Source organism: Ptiloglossa arizonensis, chromosome 8 (genome assembly GCF_051014685.1).
Source record: "Ptiloglossa arizonensis isolate GNS036 chromosome 8, iyPtiAriz1_principal, whole genome shotgun sequence".
In the NCBI taxonomy this organism is placed as follows: domain Eukaryota; kingdom Metazoa; phylum Arthropoda; class Insecta; order Hymenoptera; family Colletidae; genus Ptiloglossa; species Ptiloglossa arizonensis.
In genome coordinates this window covers 23776549-23794186 of record NC_135055.1, presented here as the reverse complement: position 1 = coordinate 23794186, position 17638 = coordinate 23776549, and the positions used below count along the sequence as shown (strand labels likewise).

The 17638-nt window shown below is 34.9% G+C and overlaps 3 protein-coding genes across 9 annotated transcripts in view; all 3 read right to left on the bottom strand.

Moving 5' to 3' along the window:
* Positions 1-608: 608 nt before the first annotated feature.
* LOC143150628 (uncharacterized) lies at positions 609-8076 on the bottom strand. 3 transcript variants are annotated; one of them, XM_076319065.1, is made up of 20 exons: positions 7853-8066; positions 5410-7096; positions 5233-5346; positions 5004-5156; positions 4744-4910; positions 4595-4685; positions 4307-4489; positions 4085-4223; positions 3919-4015; positions 3617-3822; positions 3345-3543; positions 3020-3271; positions 2537-2656; positions 2332-2474; positions 2059-2245; positions 1896-1983; positions 1698-1826; positions 1467-1625; positions 1223-1315; positions 609-1146 (listed from the first exon to the last, which is right to left on the bottom strand). In XM_076319065.1, the coding sequence occupies exons 2-20, from the start codon at positions 6850-6852 to the stop codon at positions 970-972; spliced, it is 4140 nt and encodes a 1379-aa protein (XP_076175180.1). In that variant the 5' UTR covers positions 6853-7096; positions 7853-8066; the 3' UTR covers positions 609-969. The 3 variants fall into 3 exon arrangements, 1 of the variants encoding a protein (XP_076175180.1); XR_012993126.1 differs by having other exon boundaries at positions 1108-1146; positions 1508-1625; positions 7853-8072; XR_012993127.1 differs by lacking the exons at positions 609-1146; positions 1223-1315; positions 1896-1983 and having other exon boundaries at positions 1508-1625; positions 7853-8076.
* Positions 8077-8346: 270 nt separating this feature from the next.
* Positions 8347-10343, bottom strand: Rpl7 (ribosomal protein L7). Its single transcript, XM_076319077.1, has 6 exons — positions 10252-10343; positions 9699-9837; positions 9417-9592; positions 9092-9339; positions 8727-8824; positions 8347-8502 (listed from the first exon to the last, which is right to left on the bottom strand). Exons 1-6 carry the CDS (start codon positions 10260-10262, stop codon positions 8392-8394), a joined length of 783 nt encoding a protein of 260 aa, XP_076175192.1. The 5' UTR covers positions 10263-10343; the 3' UTR covers positions 8347-8391.
* Positions 10344-10859: 516 nt separating this feature from the next.
* The window catches only part of Hlk (hulk), a 31700-nt gene continuing 24921 nt past the window's right edge, over positions 10860-17638 (bottom strand). For 2 of the 5 annotated variants that reach the window (XM_076319057.1, XM_076319056.1), the window contains 12 exons: positions 16889-17212; positions 16508-16696; positions 16285-16422; positions 15182-15286; positions 14262-14359; positions 14091-14175; positions 13888-14019; positions 13621-13803; positions 13403-13543; positions 12837-13160; positions 12558-12740; positions 10860-12474 (listed from right to left, as the gene is read on the bottom strand). In XM_076319057.1, the coding sequence (XP_076175172.1) occupies positions 12287-12474; positions 12558-12740; positions 12837-13160; positions 13403-13543; positions 13621-13803; positions 13888-14019; positions 14091-14175; positions 14262-14359; positions 15182-15286; positions 16285-16422; positions 16508-16696; positions 16889-17212 (2090 nt within the window). In that variant the 3' untranslated portion in view covers positions 10860-12286. Of the gene's footprint in view, positions 12475-12557; positions 12741-12836; positions 13161-13402; positions 13544-13620; positions 14020-14090; positions 14176-14261; positions 14360-15181; positions 15287-16284; positions 16423-16507; positions 16697-16888; positions 17213-17638 lie in introns of all 5 variants that reach the window. The other 3 variants (XR_012993125.1, XM_076319059.1, XM_076319058.1) reach the window with 3 other exon arrangements.

The window sequence follows — 17638 nt, the reverse complement described above, 5'->3', positions numbered from 1 at the left end:
TTTGGCGAATTTGTGAAAATTCCTTAATAAATTAATTTTGTGTTGTATATAGTCCACGTGGCGCAATCTGTGGCAAATCGCCCAAGTTTGTCGAGAAATAGTTTCTTTTTGCGTCGCTAGATGCCAACACGAGGACTATATTCGCACTTTAGTAGATTTAAAACCTTTAGTTTCAAGTTACTAGTTTAAGAAACTCTCTTCGTCATCCTTTGTGAGTCAGGTCCACGCTTTGCGTGTGCTCCTGACGCGGAGTTGGGAGAAACGGGGCACTCTAGCGGAATGGAGGCGTCGCGTATTTCTTCCGCAATCGGACCTATTGAGGGGAAATGTATTTACATACATGTTGAATGTTATTGTTAACTTAAGTACGCTGTGTTAGCAGAATTTTAAAACACAGAAAATAATAATTGTTCACCAGAGACATTAATTTAACATCTGTTTTATTTCAATTTTATTGCTTTCCACATTTTAAAATTCTACTTATTTAAACAATACCTCAGGAACCAACTTTTACTTATCTACTTATTTTACTACCAACATAATCAAATATTTTCTTCTTTTCACGTAATACTAGTCTGTAGTCCTATGGTTGAAAGCTTAACTTAATGTACTCCTCGTTTAGAATGATATAAATGATGAATATGAATAAAAAGTAATGTAAGTCGTTTATAAATTATATTCTTTTAAATACTTATAATTACAAATGTGTAAATGCATACTGTACAAAACGTATTACTTTCTCAGAGGGTGTAGAATACTTAAATACATAGTTAATCAAAATTTAAATACTTTCTTACATATACATAATAATAATTTTTGTATTATTATTGGTATTTTAGTCTTCATCAAAATGTCAACTTAATATGTATAAAATTATAAAAAAATATTTTGTTAAATATTAACAACAAGCAAATGCTATTAATTTTATTATGCTTGATTTTATATAAGTATACATTATGATTTTATATGTTAACAACTTCCTCTTGTGGTGTTTGTTTTCTTAAGCATGAGCTCGATGTGCTGGGGTAACCATGTTTTTAATTCTCGTGGCATAGACATGTATTTGAAATTTAACAATCTTACCAAACCATTTTGATAGCCAACCACTAACCACAAGTAACTCCATGTATTTGGATTCCACGATATCTAAGGTTTTAATAAACTATCATTAATATTATATGATACTGCAATATTTGAGTAAAAAAGTTAGTTTAATACTTACTCTGTTTACTGACATAAATGGATATTCTTCAATTGGAATTGCTGTTAGTTTTTCTGCATACAGTGATTGTGGTTGTACATAACGTTCAATGTTCTTTAAATATAATATAAAGCAAAACATTAGTTACTAAATTAAGTAAATTATTAGACACAATCAATAATATCGCAAATATATATATATATATATATATATATATATATATATATATATATATATATATATATATATATATGTATGTGTGTACCTTTAGATTATCACAAAAGATAACACCAAAACGATCCTTACATTCGTTATAAGTTTCTGGCATATAATCATAATCTTTCGAATTTTTTTTATCTTTCTTATCATTCTTGCTAACATTTTCTGTTTCTGAGAAATCCACTATTTTGACATATGAACTTAACTGAAAACATAATTTGTTTGTAAATTTATATCTAATAAGTTTGTCTGTCAGTAATGTAAACTTAAGGAATACCTTTCTTTTCTTTTGTATGGCCTTCTCAATTTCCCTATTACTTACAAGTTGATGTGGAAAAACTGTCACTACTTCTCCTGCTAATGTGCCATGTGCAATACTATTTGCATAATCAGAAATTGATAAAGCCTGAAAAAAGTTTTAATAAAAATTATGCTATATTTAGAAAGTATGCATTAAACAATTAAGTCTACCTACATATGTAGGAGAATTTGTTGCTAAAATAGGATAATATCTGCATTCCTGGTCTCTCAATGGAATTAAATAAGAATTTGTATGCTTGTATCTATAGTAGAATAATTCCATAATAGTAAACAAATTCCATTGTATATTAAAAATATCTTTCGCTGTTATTTCTTACCCAAGAGCATCGTCAAAACTAATAACAGCACATGGCCAATGTGTCATCCATGCACCATCCAATATAATACCCTTTTGCATACAGTTCTGAGGAGTACTCGTATCTTCTAAATTCCAAAATTTATACGCTCTATCTAGGCCGCCAGAGGCTAGAAATCTCGCTCCATTAAATGGAATTAATACTACCACTGTAAAAATGATAAAGTTGTTAAGTATACTATTTAAAATTTTTTTGTTTTCTACATTTTTCAAAGAAAAAAATGAATATACTTACTGCTCACTGCATTACCATGAGCATAAAACTGCTGAAATGCATTTACAAACCATGTATTTTGTCTTTTCTGCATTGATAATGGTGATTTATATGTAAGGTCCCATAACGCGATATACCCATTTGAAAATCCCGCAGCAATTGTACTAGAAAAAATCATATACTTTCGTTATTACAAAAATTTTATTTGTAATTACAAAAATCTTACTTATGTCCATGTTCTTTGCTCCATGATAACTTCGTGCATTGCCAATTCTGACCATTTCTATCATATATTGGAATATTTACAACTAGAGTCATTACTGGATCAGTGTAATATATGGGCCATCTACAATGACATTAAATATTATTAATAATAATTAATGTGATTTACAGTGTACAGAATAACTCTGATAAATTATGAAAAACGAATAAAAAGAAAGAGAGTCGCAGATCTAACTGTAAATCGTCCCCGTTTCGGATAAAATCATTTAAGGACTTTATTCATTAAGTGCTGAGTTCTGGTAAGTGAACCATTCTTGAATACTGTTCCTAATAATTTACTGCTAAACACCAATGCACTGCCCTGAATTTTCTCGAATGTCGACATTTTCAAAAGCAGTCCATTTGCAATTTCCTTTTTTTTGTTAATGGATGTAATAGTATTACAAAAAAAAAACTAATTATTAAATGATAACGAATTTTTACTCACTCATTTTCTTCAGTGTTGTTACACTTAAGTTCCTCCGGGAAAGGTAGAGAATAAATGTGTACATTACCATCTGAACAAGCTGCAGCTAGCATACCCATTCGCTTAAGACTAGATTCAATTTCGTTTTCTCGTTTACAATTATTCAGACTTTCATCTTGATAACATCCAGATGGACACCACTCTAAACACCATATGGTACCACTATTATGTGCAACTGCATATGACAAAGCAGGTTCTCTTTTATTATCAGTTCTAAAAGAAAATATGATTTGAAAAGATTTGACATAATTTTATATGTTACTTGATTTATATTTTTATTACTAACTCATGATCTAAAGGTCCTACATTCCAAATTTGTATCATATTAGCTCCGGAGTAAGCATTTCCTACAGTGTATTCACTTTCCATGGTTGGATGAGTACTGATAGCAACATACTGAGCAGGTTCTGTAGAATACATTGGTGATGGAATGGGTAACCAAGCTAGTGCCCATACTGGGCCACCAACAAAAAAAGTTGCAGTATCTGAAAAATATTCTAATTACAATATATCGATCTTCGTTACAATTTTATTATAGAATTATATATAAGCAATTACCTTCGTCAAAACCACCCTCAAACCTTTTCCATTGCTTCCATGAAACTTCGGTATTAGATGACTTTTCAAGATTTATACCTTCTGTCTTTGTTCTCATGGAAATTTCTAATTGTGGTAAATAACTAGTCATTTCAGTATCCTTTAACAACGTAAAGTTATTGGGAGTATAATCTTTAAACAAATGAAGATCATAATTTTTTTGCTCACTATAAAAAGCAATAATATAATTTATTATATTTACTTATGTTATAAAAATATAAACTTTAAAAACTTCATTAATTATAAGAAATATAGATATTTACAATTCCATTGTCCAACGTATGGTAGGAAAATATGGTTCGGACCACCGAATTTTGTATACTTGCTCCTTGTCCAAAAATTTCATTGTGTACGAAGTTCCTAAAAATAATAGTTTTCAGTGAAATTGAAGAATTTAAGATTCAATTTTCTAATAGGATTTATTCTTACTTTCATCTGAACTATAATTTTCTTCTTCAAAGTCCGAATATCTATCAATTCCTACCACAGTTATATGCTGTTCCGTTACATGCTTTATCATATCTTCATCAGAGGTAGTTGAAAATTTGCATATCTTACATACATAACACTACGATAAGCAGAAATGAGACCATTTAACATTTTGGACATACATTATAAAAACAAATTCATTGTTTTTGTAGAAAATTATACCTCTTGAGGAATAAAATTGCATTCAGAAAAATGTTTGCATATTTCTTCAAACGAAGAACAAATAAAAGTACAACCTATATGACGACAAGTTACTGTTCCCTTTGAACGTAATTCTTTTTTCCATATACCTTTCCACACTGCCGGTATAGACTTCTTGTGAGCAGGCGCTTTTATCACACTTTTCTGAAATATTAATTTCATATAAGTATGCGTTATATTGTATTGTATTGCGTTATATGTTAACAAATAATTTTTGTTCACAGAAAATTACTACAAAAAGTAGCGCACCAACAATGAAGAGTCAAGTTTCAATTTCTTCTCGGAAGACGAATTGGTATTTTTGACAAGTTCAGTAAATTCCAAAATTTTTGTCACTGCTCTGAAATTGAGACATGTCAGTACTTTAATTCATCTAATTTTAATTATGTGAGTCTTACTTTTCTGCGGCTTTGCGTTTCACTTTTTCGTTATCCGAGGAATACAACTGCAATTCTTTTATTCTGCTTTGCTCTGACTGCCTATGAGTTCGTTCATGTATTTCCATAGAGGAGGGCATCATAGTAGCACTACAAATTGGACATTTTACCAACAAAGCTTTTCTCTCCTAAAATAAATATTAATTATTTAGTTTGTTTTATACTTAAATGTTTAATTGTTTTAGAAAAGCATTTTATACTTTGACAAAATAATTACATACTTCATTAGATTTGCCACAAAATTGCATATGGGATATGAAGCCATTTGCACTCCGCTTTACAGCTCCACATTTTTCACAAGTCAACTGGCCCCTCCTCTTTTTATGAGCAGTTATAAGAACTCTTCTCAATAATTTAATGTCATTTTCAAAATCCTAAAAGAGAATAATTTCTAATAAATGAAATACAAAATTGATGGGTTCACTGTTATCAATACAATATTATATTTACCATAGGTTCATCACCCTTTATCCAACTCATATTATTATGTTCTAGCAACTTGTGTGAGTTCCATTGCCTCTTTGGTATTTTCATTTCACATTTGGCACAGATTACTAGGTCTACCTAAAACGTAATAAAACATATTTAATAAAATAACTTAAGTGTCTAGAATTATTTGAAACCTACTTCTGGTATGTGAGAAGTTTTTTCATTAGTTATTTCAGTAGAGTTTTCTGGTTTTATTTTGTCTGTAGTTATTGGTCCCTTTAATTTTGGTACATATTCAGTATCCAATGTAGAATATGATAATTCTGTACTTTTACCTCTACCTCTGCCTCTACCTCTGCCTCTACCTCTGCCTCTGCCTCTACCTTTACCTGTACCTGGTGGTCTACCTCTTTTTCTAACAGCGTATAAATTTGAAGTGTTATCTTCAGTACTACTATCATCACTTAAGCCATCATTACTAGTAATATTATATGATTTTTCACCACGTCTCTTACTATGAACAACCATTTCTCCAATAGAAACATTACTTATCTTTTGTAATGCTTCTAAATTTCCTTCTGCTTCATTCTGAGTACCTGTAGGCCTTCCTCTTTTCCTCACTGGTGGTACTGCCAAAATAGTTTCACTACTATGATTTTGATTTATTGGAATTGCTGTATTGGATGCTATATCATTTTTATTGTCAATAGTATTTGCATTAATACACTTTAGATTTTCATTACTTAATGAATTTATATTTTTATTATGCAATTCTTCTGTTTTTTCAACTTCTGAATTTATTTCTAAATCATTTTTTTTTGTAGCAGTATATTCAAGCCAAGAGGTACTCATTGATCCCATGTGTACTTTATTACCACTCTTATCATTCATTGTCACCATATCTTTTACACATTTTACATTCATACATGTGTCATTTATTACATTTTTAGGATTTTGCAAATGACTTGCAAAAAAATTGTCATCTTTGTTTTGAACAGTGGAATAATTTTCAGAAATGTTATTAGACTTTAAAGGCAGTGATTTCTTGATTACAGCTGGTGTGTTAGAAGTATGAGCTGTATGGGTATCAATTGCAGTTTTGTCTGTTTTATTTTGCATATTTTGAGGCTCTTCTTTTACAGATGTCTTACAATTAATGATATCACTTTCTTTGACTGTAGCTGACAAAGTACTAATATTAGTTACTGGTTTCTCTTCCTTATTAGAAGGACTCTTTTTTTCTTGATATAAAATTGTATTTTCATTTTTAGATGATTCCTTTTTGTGTGTTATAATGTAATCATCAAAATTAGTTTGTTTGCGAATACGTTTGGATCTCCCAAGTAAATTTTTATCAATGTCATATTTACTTTTTGTTCTTCTCTGACTTCTTGAATTTTTATCTGAACTCTTTTTCTTACTATATTGCTCAGACCTTATGTCTGCTCCTTGAGGCTTTAATATAACGTTTGAGGTAGTTTGACTATCTTCTAGATTATCAGTCATAAATTTTATTTTGCATAAACCCTTTCGACTTACCAAAGAATCTGTTGTAGACTTATCTATTTTTCCTTTATCATTTTTTTTTTCTATAATATGAAAACTACCTTTCACTTTTTCCATATGGCTTGTTTTGGACATTAGTTTTTCTTTGTTTCTCTTGAGTCTAGGCACTTTTGTTGCACTTATCCAAATTTCATTATCTGTATTATCTATTGGTTTGCTTTTATTAACTTTTACGATTGTAACTGGTTTTGTTACAATATTTGTATTTGTGGAGTTTTCAATAGGTTTAGCAGTTTCATGATCTTTATGTTCTTTTGTTATAACATCATTGGAGTATTATCTTTTATTATAAGTCCTATGACAGGTAGAATACTCCCATCTGTAATCAATTTTAAACGAAATATAAAAGTCGATACTTTATTTAGGTAAAAACTTAAGTAATATTGATCACATACTAATTGTAATTAATATTTTTAATAATTATAATAATTAATACATTTATCTTTTACTATAGAGTCACTAATACAAATATTTTGTAATATATTTGAAGGAAGAATGAATATTTTTTGTATTACTGACTAATGAATGATTTGAATTAGTAATAGAAAGGTTCATATTATCAAAAGGTGTTATAGATTTCACAAAAATTGCAATATTTAATTAAAAACATTACACATTTTATTCTTATAAATGAACAATTGAGAAGAGTATTGAATTAATCCATTTCGTCATGTCATTTTAAAGTATTATATTTTATTTGAAATTCCATATCTATTTCATTATTTTAATAGAACATTTCGCAAAACAAAAATATATTTTGTCATTTATTAAAAAGAAATTGGTATGTGCAGGATTCGAACGTAAGAACATGTGGCGATGTGAAAAGGTGCCTATAATCGAGCCCACGAGCCCACAATCGTATAATTATTACAAATTTTTTAAAGAGAACTATAATGACAAAGTTTATTAATAATATATAAAATAATTTTAGTACACAAATTAATTTTAATAACTGTTTTCGAACAAAAAGACGAGGTTAGGTATATATTACATGCATACATATGTAGATGCGAAAAAGCGCATACGCGTAATTTTAACATTAAATAATTTTACACTTTTCATGCAACACACTTACCAAGATTTATTGCAGGTTTTATTCCTACATGAAAAATAATATTTTATCGAAAAAAAAGGTATTCAACTTAAACTTTCTGAAATAAGATTCGAACCCGTAACTTCGCCTTCATACACCATTCTCGTAATGCAATACAACAGGATATATCTACGACAGACTATGCATTCGATATCTAATGCAGCGCATGCGTTCACGTTTTGGCACGCTTCGCGTTCAAATAAAAAATGTTTTGATAATTCGCATGGAAACAGCATTGCAGAGGAATATGTATTATCGATTGTAACGGTATCTGAGAAAAGATATAGGTATACATACGTACATATACTATTTTATAAAATGTTAACACAAGATTTTCTTAATGTGTATGTTTTAAAATTTTTAAACGAGTTTGTGGATCTTTTTATTAAAAAAGTGCAATTGTATAAGGTTTTTTACATGATATTTTATGATAATAAGCACACAGAATGGATGTATGAATGAAATTTAACACAAAATAAGGGATTGTATTTAGACCTTTATTTATCGAGATTTTTATAAATTTAAACCATTCTCCTGAGAAGCTCATTGATTTTATCTTCACGATTTCCAAAATCACCACCTTCAACGTAGTGGTTAGTCTTCTTGCGCCATCCACCATTGGGTGTGTTAAGCTAAGAATATAGAAAAGGGAAAATTAGTTTTAAAAGCAGAAGTGCAAATTTAGTCAGTATTAAAAGTGTTTGAGTTCGACTAAGAAACGCAATAATATATGCGCGTCATGAAGAGAAACTCATGTTACTCTACGACATAGTAGGAGGTTTGTAGAGTAATAAATATTTCTACAACCATGCCTATGTCGCAATGTCGAAATGTCAAAATTTGGATATACATGTACCTTGAATGGCCATAAGAAATTGCTCGCATATTTGAATTTTGATCCAACTGTGAATATTTCATGGATCAAGTCTTCTGTACAAATAATACCAGAACGGCCTGTAAAAATTAATTTAATTTATTGTTTTATAGTATTTAAAGGAAGACAATATTATTAATATAATTGGAGATTGTATGAATCATTGCAAACCTGAACGCAAACTACACGAAAAGGTTTTTCAAACATTCTGTTACTCTTTGACAAGATGGAAGGGAGCAGTGTAGTAATTGAATATAACTCCCATGGATTTGTCAATATATTAAAACAATATAGAAAAATGGTCTAATGACAAAAGTAGAAAAAAAAAAAAAATAATTAATACTAACCAAGTTTCTTTTCAATGATAACATTGCTTGTAATAGGAATGCGTTGCCTATTTATTTTGGCAAATCCTCTCTTATAAATCAGTTCACGAACTGACTTCAAGTTTGGATATCCCCAAGTAATGTAAGGTTCAACAATACGAAGCATATTGATTGTTGCCTTGTTCAATTTTACAAATACACCATTGTTGATCTGCTTCAAACGGAATAATTGAAGCACTTTGCGAACTTTTGGAGCAATTTGATTTACACTGAAAATTTCACAATCAATTATATACTACAAGTAAGTTTTGTTCACATGCTAATCAAGAGGGAAAATTATACTTACCCCCGAATACGGATAACAAATGCAAGCCGTGCTTCTCCAGGGATGTAATAATTTCCACGATTCTTAGCTTGTCTTATTAATCTAATTTCATCCCTCTCCTTTGTTCTGTATTCTTTTACATATTTTTCTGCTCTCTTGAAGATTTCCTTTTTCTTTTTATAACGATTTGTACGTTGCTAAAAATTTAAACAAATTATTTGGATCATTTTTAAACGAAAGACGTGGAACACGTAAAATAATAGAAAAATTTAGAAAAACTTGAATAAAATTAAGGTAACGTACCCTCAAATGAATTTTAAGACGCGCAGCTCTAACTGCTTCACGGGATTTTCTTCTCTTAAGTACCGATTCTGGTACGGCCGGTAGCTTTTTAGCCAGAGGAACAGGTTCCTTCTGCGCTTCCTTCTGCGTTTCCTTTTTTCTGCGCAAGAATATTTATAAACGTTTAGAACAGTGTATTGTGTTCACACAAAAATAAAAACAATTCACATGGTATACAAAATCCCGGATAGGTTAGATTCTTTTAAGTAATATGAAAAGAGATTGTCTTAAATAATGATTACTTCTATTTCGTTCTATGTAAAACAAAAGTTAACGCTTAATTAAAAGATCGATACAATTTTTAGGGATGAAAAATTAATTTGATTTCATGTTGATCGGTAGTATGATTTATCAGCAAGACAACAATTTTTCAATTTCGTGAAAAATACGAAAACTATAATATGTATATGGAATACGGGTTAAAAGGAATCGATAATAACGCATTTTAAAATCTAAATAATCATTGTAGCAAGCGATGTTATCAGATTCCTTTTGAAACACGAATAATACTTACGCGTCCGCCATTCTTCCGCTACGTAAAGAAATTCTTAATCTTCGAGCACTTCAGAGCAGTCGAACATTCATCCTGAAGTTAGTAGCGATTCATGTAGTTTTTTAGCTAGCAGTGGGAAATTTGAAATTCATTTTCACGTTTCATTACATTATATTTTGTAGAGATGGGTATATTTGAATCATTTTGGAATTGAAATACATATAAAATATTGAATAGACGTATTTAATGGTCAGACCACGTGATATATAACCAGATATTGCATTCCGTGATAATTGAAAATTGACATTTATTTGTAGTTTGCATTCAAACTGCATTCATGCTGTCGAGTATTAAATACTCCTGCAACTTCTATTGAACCCATTGTCGAATACTACATATACTATTATGTATTTGGTATCTGATTAATAAAGAATACTTACCGATTAATAATCTAACAAATAATTCTTATTTTCCGTATTTTAAAATTCCACTTACTTAAAAGACATTCGATCGTTAATTTTTCACTTAATTTGAATTTTTTTTGAAATCCATTTTGCCCATTTTTGATCCTTTGGTATCACTCGAATTGACTTAATTCATGACAGGATAATGAATTGACGCAACACACGTTGATAAAATCTCAGATGTATTTTGAAAATTATATTCACTTCTCAGAGAACTGTCTTAGATACATATTTGCGAAATATCAACGAAGTCTCTAAATTAAAGAAGTATCGAAAAGAACTAAAATTACGCGCATGTGCAATATCGATTATAATCTATGTGGAGTCCTGCGAAAAAAAGAAGAAAGTGAAACATAAAAGTAAAGGAAAACCATCGTATTTACTTTTATATAATGCATCGTTCACACTATTACATTATTTACAATTGGCAGACGGAAGTGGCACTTAAACAGATTGGAATTGGTCCAAGGGTTCGTTTTTTATTCCTCGTGATCCGTTGACATCGTTAGCCCTTTTCATTGCGTGGACCCTTCAATAGGCGATATTTCTCGTCGTGTGTACAATCTTTACCCTTTTGTTTATTTAATAGAAGTCGGTACCGATCCATCGTCGCGGAGGATCCAAAAAGAAACGCGGATTAATGCAACGGTCATGACAATCATCTTTGCGAACGTGATGCACGTGGACCAACGGTTACGTTCAACCGAACGTAAGACCACTGTCAAAACCATCGATAACGACGGTAAATGTTACGCTAAAGAGTACGAAAGAAAACCATTAGGATTATAATTACAATTACTTGTCGATAATCATCGACCACCAACAATCCTTAAATCGCGACATGGTATGCGTGTCGATCAACTTATTCACTCTAATACACAGCAAAGAATTCCCGATACACGATCAATACCGATCAACGATTTAATTCGATACAAAATGTGATCGGTGTACGATACGATATGACGTTGCGAAGCGCATAGCGCGATAACCAGTAGTAAACAAAGTGTCGCAACATGGTGATTGAAAGACGGATAAAAATATAGCAAATGTATAATAATGAATATCCATTATGCGATAACAATAACTTCGCCTAGAACAGATACCTTGAACTAGCTCCACACGCCTTTGCTCTCAACCTCCTCAATCATTCGTGTTTATCTCAATTATGACAGAGGTCTAATTTTCCTTAGGAAGGTCGATGGATTTGGTCCACGTTTACACATACACCGTGTCACGATAGCGCCATCCGTGATCTTCTCCCTCGATCGCGATTCATTCTTCACTCGAGCGCGAATTCATGGACGACTTGAACGTAGCATACGGGTATACCTAAGTACTGTATTCTTGTTCGTTCATTGGCTAACGAAACATGGCGTTCATCGATGCGGTGTAGATACATTAGATCTCATCGTCGCTCTCGTCGAATCGTCGAGCCTCTGATCGAACTGTTCGTTCCGGACGAACAGCGTTGGTTAGGCGTAAGTGAAACAAGTCGGAGCAACGACAACGCACATTCGCGCAACAACGGTCCAGCACGGAGTCTCTGTACACTTTCTTGCATCATTTCCCGGCTTTATTTTCCCGGCGAGTTTTCACGCTTGCTTCGGATGCGGCGCGGCCGCTGTGGGCTCCGACCGGAAGCACGACAAGAGGAAACCGGTGTACATGGCGAATAGGACAGTGATGGCGATCAGCATGTACATGTAGATGTTCAGTTCCGGTTGACGGTACCTGTTCTTGCGCAGCCATTCGAGTACGTCTTGTTCTTTGTGCAAGTCGCCTTTTACCAGGAAAAAGAGGGAAATTTTTATAAATCGGTGACCAAGTGTGTCGTACGAAAACGTGATCTTAAGTATTTTTTACCTCTATAAATACTTGGGAATCTCTTGCGAAAGTAGACAATGGCGGGAAGTTTGGTGACACCCCATTTCCTGGCGTATCTCGGATCGGCCATCTTCACGAACGTGATGTCCAAGTTGTCCGTCTCCCCGTCGATGTTCTCTAGTTTCTCATTTACTTCCTCGCTCTCTTTGTTATCGTGTTCATCTTAAAAGCGTTCGGTCATAGTATTCCAGACTCGTTTGCAAAACTCTAGGTACAAGTACTTGGACAAGAGTCAAAGCAATGGGACTGTTTACTTACAAAAGAAGACGGCCAGGAATTCATTTTCATCGAGTAATTTATCCAGCATCTTCTTATTGACCTCCTCGATCTCGTTCTTAATCTCGAAGACGTCCTGAGAGGTCAACCATTGGAGGATTTTGTCCTCCTGCGTTAGATCGCCATCGTAGATCAACGGTGTCTTTTTACGGAAATAAACCAGCGACGGGACATTGAGAATTCCGTTCCTTTCGGCAGCCTCGGTGCTGAAGACCTTCACGAAATCGATACCGAACAAGTCTGCTTCACCGTCGATTTTTTCTAAAGCATCCATGATCTCGTCGCATTCGGGACAGTCTTCGTCGTCTGCTCAATGCGAACGAAAAGAATTTCGATAAAGTGTCAAGCGTTGATCGGCGGTCGATGATGCAAGATGTTTCAAAAATAAGTGGTCCAACCGTGGAGATTGACTTTATCGTATGGACGAGTTTTATCAAAATGTCTCGCTACGTTAGAGACGCAGGTTGTCTCATCCTTGTGGCGAGTAGAATAATATCTCACGTTTCGATCACTTATTTCTGAAGCAATTTCTATCGTTTAGAACGTACAGAAGAAAACTGCGAGGAACGGAGATTCGTCGAGAAGTCTCTCTAACATCCTCTCGTTAACGGATTCGATTTCGTCTGCCAGTTCTCGATTGTCGTCGTCGATCAACCACTCGAGAACCGATTCTTCGTTCTGCAAATCACCTGTCGGGCGCAACGATCACGCATTATTCAACGTTGAAATGTATTTTATCGTCAGGCTACGATTGAAAATTAAAAACCTTCGAACAAAAGTGGATTGCCATTTCTGAAGTAGACAAGAGCGGGAAACGTTTTAATCGAATACCGTTTCGCCAGCTGAGGGTCCTGAATTTTCACCAGGTGAATGCCGAATACGTCGCACTCGTCGTCGATCTTCTCCAATCCTTCCAAAATTTCGTCGCATATGTGACAATTTTGCTTGTCTACGATAGAAAAAAATAATTCGATCTTTTTTCCAAGCATATTGGGACAAGTGTTCAGGATACATAAAGGTTGAGTGATCTTACAGAAATATACCGCAAGATATTGAGTTTCCTCGACCGACGTTTCCAGCATCACTCTGGTTATCAGTTCTATCCGATCCTCGGTCTTTTGGGTGATCAGCCATTGGAGAACTTCTTCCTCTACCGATAAGTCACCTGCGCAGAAAAAATATACGTTTTTCGGAAGGAACAAACATTTCGTGGGGGATTCGAGGTAGTCGAGTTACCTTCAAACACGTTGGGCACCTGTTTCTCGAAGTACACCAATACAGGGAAGTCGGTGACTCCATAATCTTCGGCCACCTTATAGTCCTAATTAGAAAAGGAGAACGTAGACAGCCTCGTCGTATATCGATTTCGAATAAGTACTTGCACATTTTTTCGAACTTTTCACTTACTTGCGTTTTAACGAACGTAATGCCGTGTCTGTCGCAGTCGTCGTCGATGTTCTCCAGCTCCTCCAAAATTCCCATGCATTGCTCGCAGTCTTCAACGTCTAAAGAGATACTATGTTCGTTATAAGATTCACGAATTTACGGTAAAGGGTGTCTACTCGAAATAAAGAGCAGTCTATTACGGGAGTTGTGAAATTTATCAGGCTGTGATGTTCAAGTTCACGGGCGATGATCTACGTAAGCTGCTGTCCTAAGTGGGAAGGGACTGGTTCGTTTACAAGGTAGTAAAATAGATTCGTCGCTTTCGGTTTATGGGCATATGTATACGATAAATCTATTCAAACACAGACAAACGAAAAGCATGCTGATTAGCAGAGTCTCTAGGATACTATGTTTCTGCTTCTTGGCTCTATGGTTTTCTCTGGGCATGCTCTCTAACCGTGCAGGTACACCTGTGTGATAGTGTAATCGTGTGTATTCGGGGAAAACAATATTCCTCCTGAAAAACTCGGTACTCGCAAAAATTCTTGAAAACTGGTTATGCGATAGATATAGGGAGGAGCGTGGAGCCACGGGAGCCAGGGTAGAGATCCAATGGATCTTTCAGGAAGAATGGTAATCTTGCGTAAAAAGAGTTACGGATCTTCTCTCGTCGACAAAAATATTTATGCGCATCGCTTTCGACAGTCGAGACCTACTCGACGAAACGAGTTCGAGTATATCTCTTCGAGCTGTAAAATCGAAAAATTTGCCATATACGTGTGAAAAACAAAAGATATGTAGGTACGTGAGTAATGCTGGTGTTCTGTGTGTGGGCACACGGAGATGAATGCTGGATGAACTAATCTGGAACATAGTCTAAAGTATCGGCGAAGAGTGAAAACCGGGTTTGCAAATCAATTTCTTTCTGTGTTCACGTGTACCATCGAGTTCCTCGGTCGCCTCGTGTTCGACGATCCTGCGTTCCTTGTGGCGGGTCTGCTTGCGTTGATATTTTGCCTGACACAAGTCGCAAAGCGTTCTGTTCCCTGCGGCATTAGCAGACAACGTGTACAGCCTCGGACGTGCGGACGAAACAGAGAGAAAGATAGTGGGCCAATAGCAACCGATCACGGATAGACGTGTATTGTACAACAAGACAGAACAGAACAGAACAGAACAGAACAGAACAGAACAGAACGAGACAAGTAATTCGGTTAATTATTACGACACATCAAGCTCGACGAGAAAGCGCAAGACGAAACGGTTCGCGCAAGTATGTACAAAGTGTTTAGTCTCGTACGAGAATTCGCGGAATTGTTGCTCGACACTGTTGCTTCCAGAGCAGGAATTAATATACGCAAACATGTTGCTGGCTGTGGTCAGCAGTTATTTGTTTTTTAAAAATCAAGTTGAAAAGTAGTCGGCAGACAGATAGAATAGCGTGAACGGATGAAGAGAAGAGGAGGGAGGAAAGTGATCCGTCTCAAATTTGTCAATATACCGCAAAATGCGATAGTTACGATAATCGTGTAGGCATTTAATTGCGTCGCAAAGGTCTACGCGCAAAATTGTTCCCATCGCTATCAGAATATTTTTTTCAAAACTCGTCATTATATTGTATACGATACAAGGTAAATTCTCAGTTTACCTCGATCCCTTTTACCATATTAAACGGGTGTGTGTAAACCTGTGCGATCAATTATACGTAATGAGTCATCACCAATAACTATTGATCGTCGATTCTAGTCAATCATCGTTACGATGCGGCGAAGATGCTTCTCGATCTTCGATTTCATCGTTCAAATCGTTTAATAATCTATTGGAAACGAGGAAAAATGACACTGTACGCCCGAGGTACTTTAACAATTTGATTATTACTAATTCGAATAAAATATTTATAGGAATGTAGCGTATAAGAAGAACGGAACGGAGGTTGATTTACAAAGAAATATGAAAAAAATAGGAATACAGTGCCACGCAACAGGCTAGTGATACATTCCTGCTTGGCAGCTGGCCGCGACTGAAGGACTGTTGTCAGACTTACAGAAGTATACCGCCAACGAATCCGATTCTCTTATCAAATTCAAGAGATCCTCTCCCTCCAGATCCTCGATTACCTCTCCGGAGGGATCCTTCTGCGTCATCAGCCATTGAAGAATTTGTTCTTCGTCGTACAAATCACCTTTGATCGACAACGCAAAGGTGCTCGATTAAAATACGTATGCGCGTCGAGAAAATGACAATTTCGTTTGAAAAAATTGTGGTACCTGCGTAAATAACTGGCTCCTTCGAGGACATCTTAAAGAACAATATGGCGGGCAGTGCGAAGACACCGTACTGTTTGGACAACTGTTTGTCGTCGATTTTCACGAATTTGATTCCCGCCCCATCAGCTTCGTCATCGATGTGCTCGATTTCTGCCAGTACCCTGCCACATTGTTTGCAGTCGTTGCTATCTAAACATACGCGCGCCACCGCGTTCGACACGCTCGAGAGTCTCATTTTATGTTTTTAATAAAATAATATAGAAATTTTGTTGAATTGTTTACCCTAAAAGCCAGCCAACAACCTCGAACAACATTGAAAACTCATACTTATGAAAATATCTAATACCTACGTTCAATACTCGAAGTGGACTCGATACTCACAGAAGAAGACAGCCAGATAATCGGTTGTCTGTCGTATCTTCTGGAACATCTTCTTATTGATACGTTCGATGTGATCGGTGAGCTCCATATTTTCGGGATTGGTCAACCAATCGAGGATTTCCTCCTCGTCGTCGATGTCCCCGTCGTAGTTGATGTTCTTGCCCTTCCGGAAGTACGTGATGCCCGGCGGGTTCCGGAACCCGTATTTCTTCGCCATCAGTCGATCCTTCATTCTGACGATCTTTATACCGTACTCAGCAGCCTCGTCATCGATCAGCTCGACGTGCCTGAGAACTCTAGGACTCTCTGGATCTTCCTCTTTGTCTACGGGAGCAATATATTCCCTTTCGTTTCGAAGCGACTCGCTAGGAACCCCTTAAGTGTCCATTCGTCTATTTTACGTTCCAAATAGGGGAGATAATGATAGATCGGGCGATGTTCTCGATAATCGCGTGTCGGTCAAGATTTTTGGTTGCACGGTCACTTAAGGGGCGAGTTTGTCTTCGAAGTACGGCGAGTTACGGTTACAGAGTAATTAATGCTCGATATACGATCAAGCAATGGAACGATAGACGCGGTCGGAACTAGCTTCAATTTGCGATGCTACCCGCGATAATTTACCGCCGGATCTACGAAATTTCGTACGATCGAATTTTTAATCATATCAAGTTGCACAGTTGATCTTACTTACCCCCGACGAATGAATTTGAAATAGAGAACCCATGGTAAGATGTCACGTTTACGAATCGT

What these genes read in the sequence shown, in the direction of transcription:
- LOC143150628 (XM_076319065.1), bottom strand. Translation starts at nt 6,852, where the DNA reads ATGTCCAAAACAAGCCATATGGAAAAAGTGAAAGGTAGTTTTCATATT. An exon ending in TGAGGGTGGTTTTGACGAAG is followed by an intron (nt 3,544 to 3,616) that starts GTAATTGCTTAT and finishes AATATTTTTCAG; the next exon opens with ATACTGCAACTTTTTTTGTT. An exon ending in AGCAAAGAACATGGACATAA is followed by an intron (nt 2,475 to 2,536) that starts GTAAGATTTTTG and finishes GATTTTTTCTAG; the next exon opens with TACAATTGCTGCGGGATTTT.
- Rpl7 (XM_076319077.1), bottom strand. An exon ending in GTCTTAAAATTCATTTGAGG is followed by an intron (nt 9,593 to 9,698) that starts GTACGTTACCTT and finishes TTAAATTTTTAG; the next exon opens with CAACGTACAAATCGTTATAA. An exon ending in TTTGTTATCCGTATTCGGGG is followed by an intron (nt 9,340 to 9,416) that starts GTAAGTATAATT and finishes TGAAATTTTCAG; the next exon opens with TGTAAATCAAATTGCTCCAA.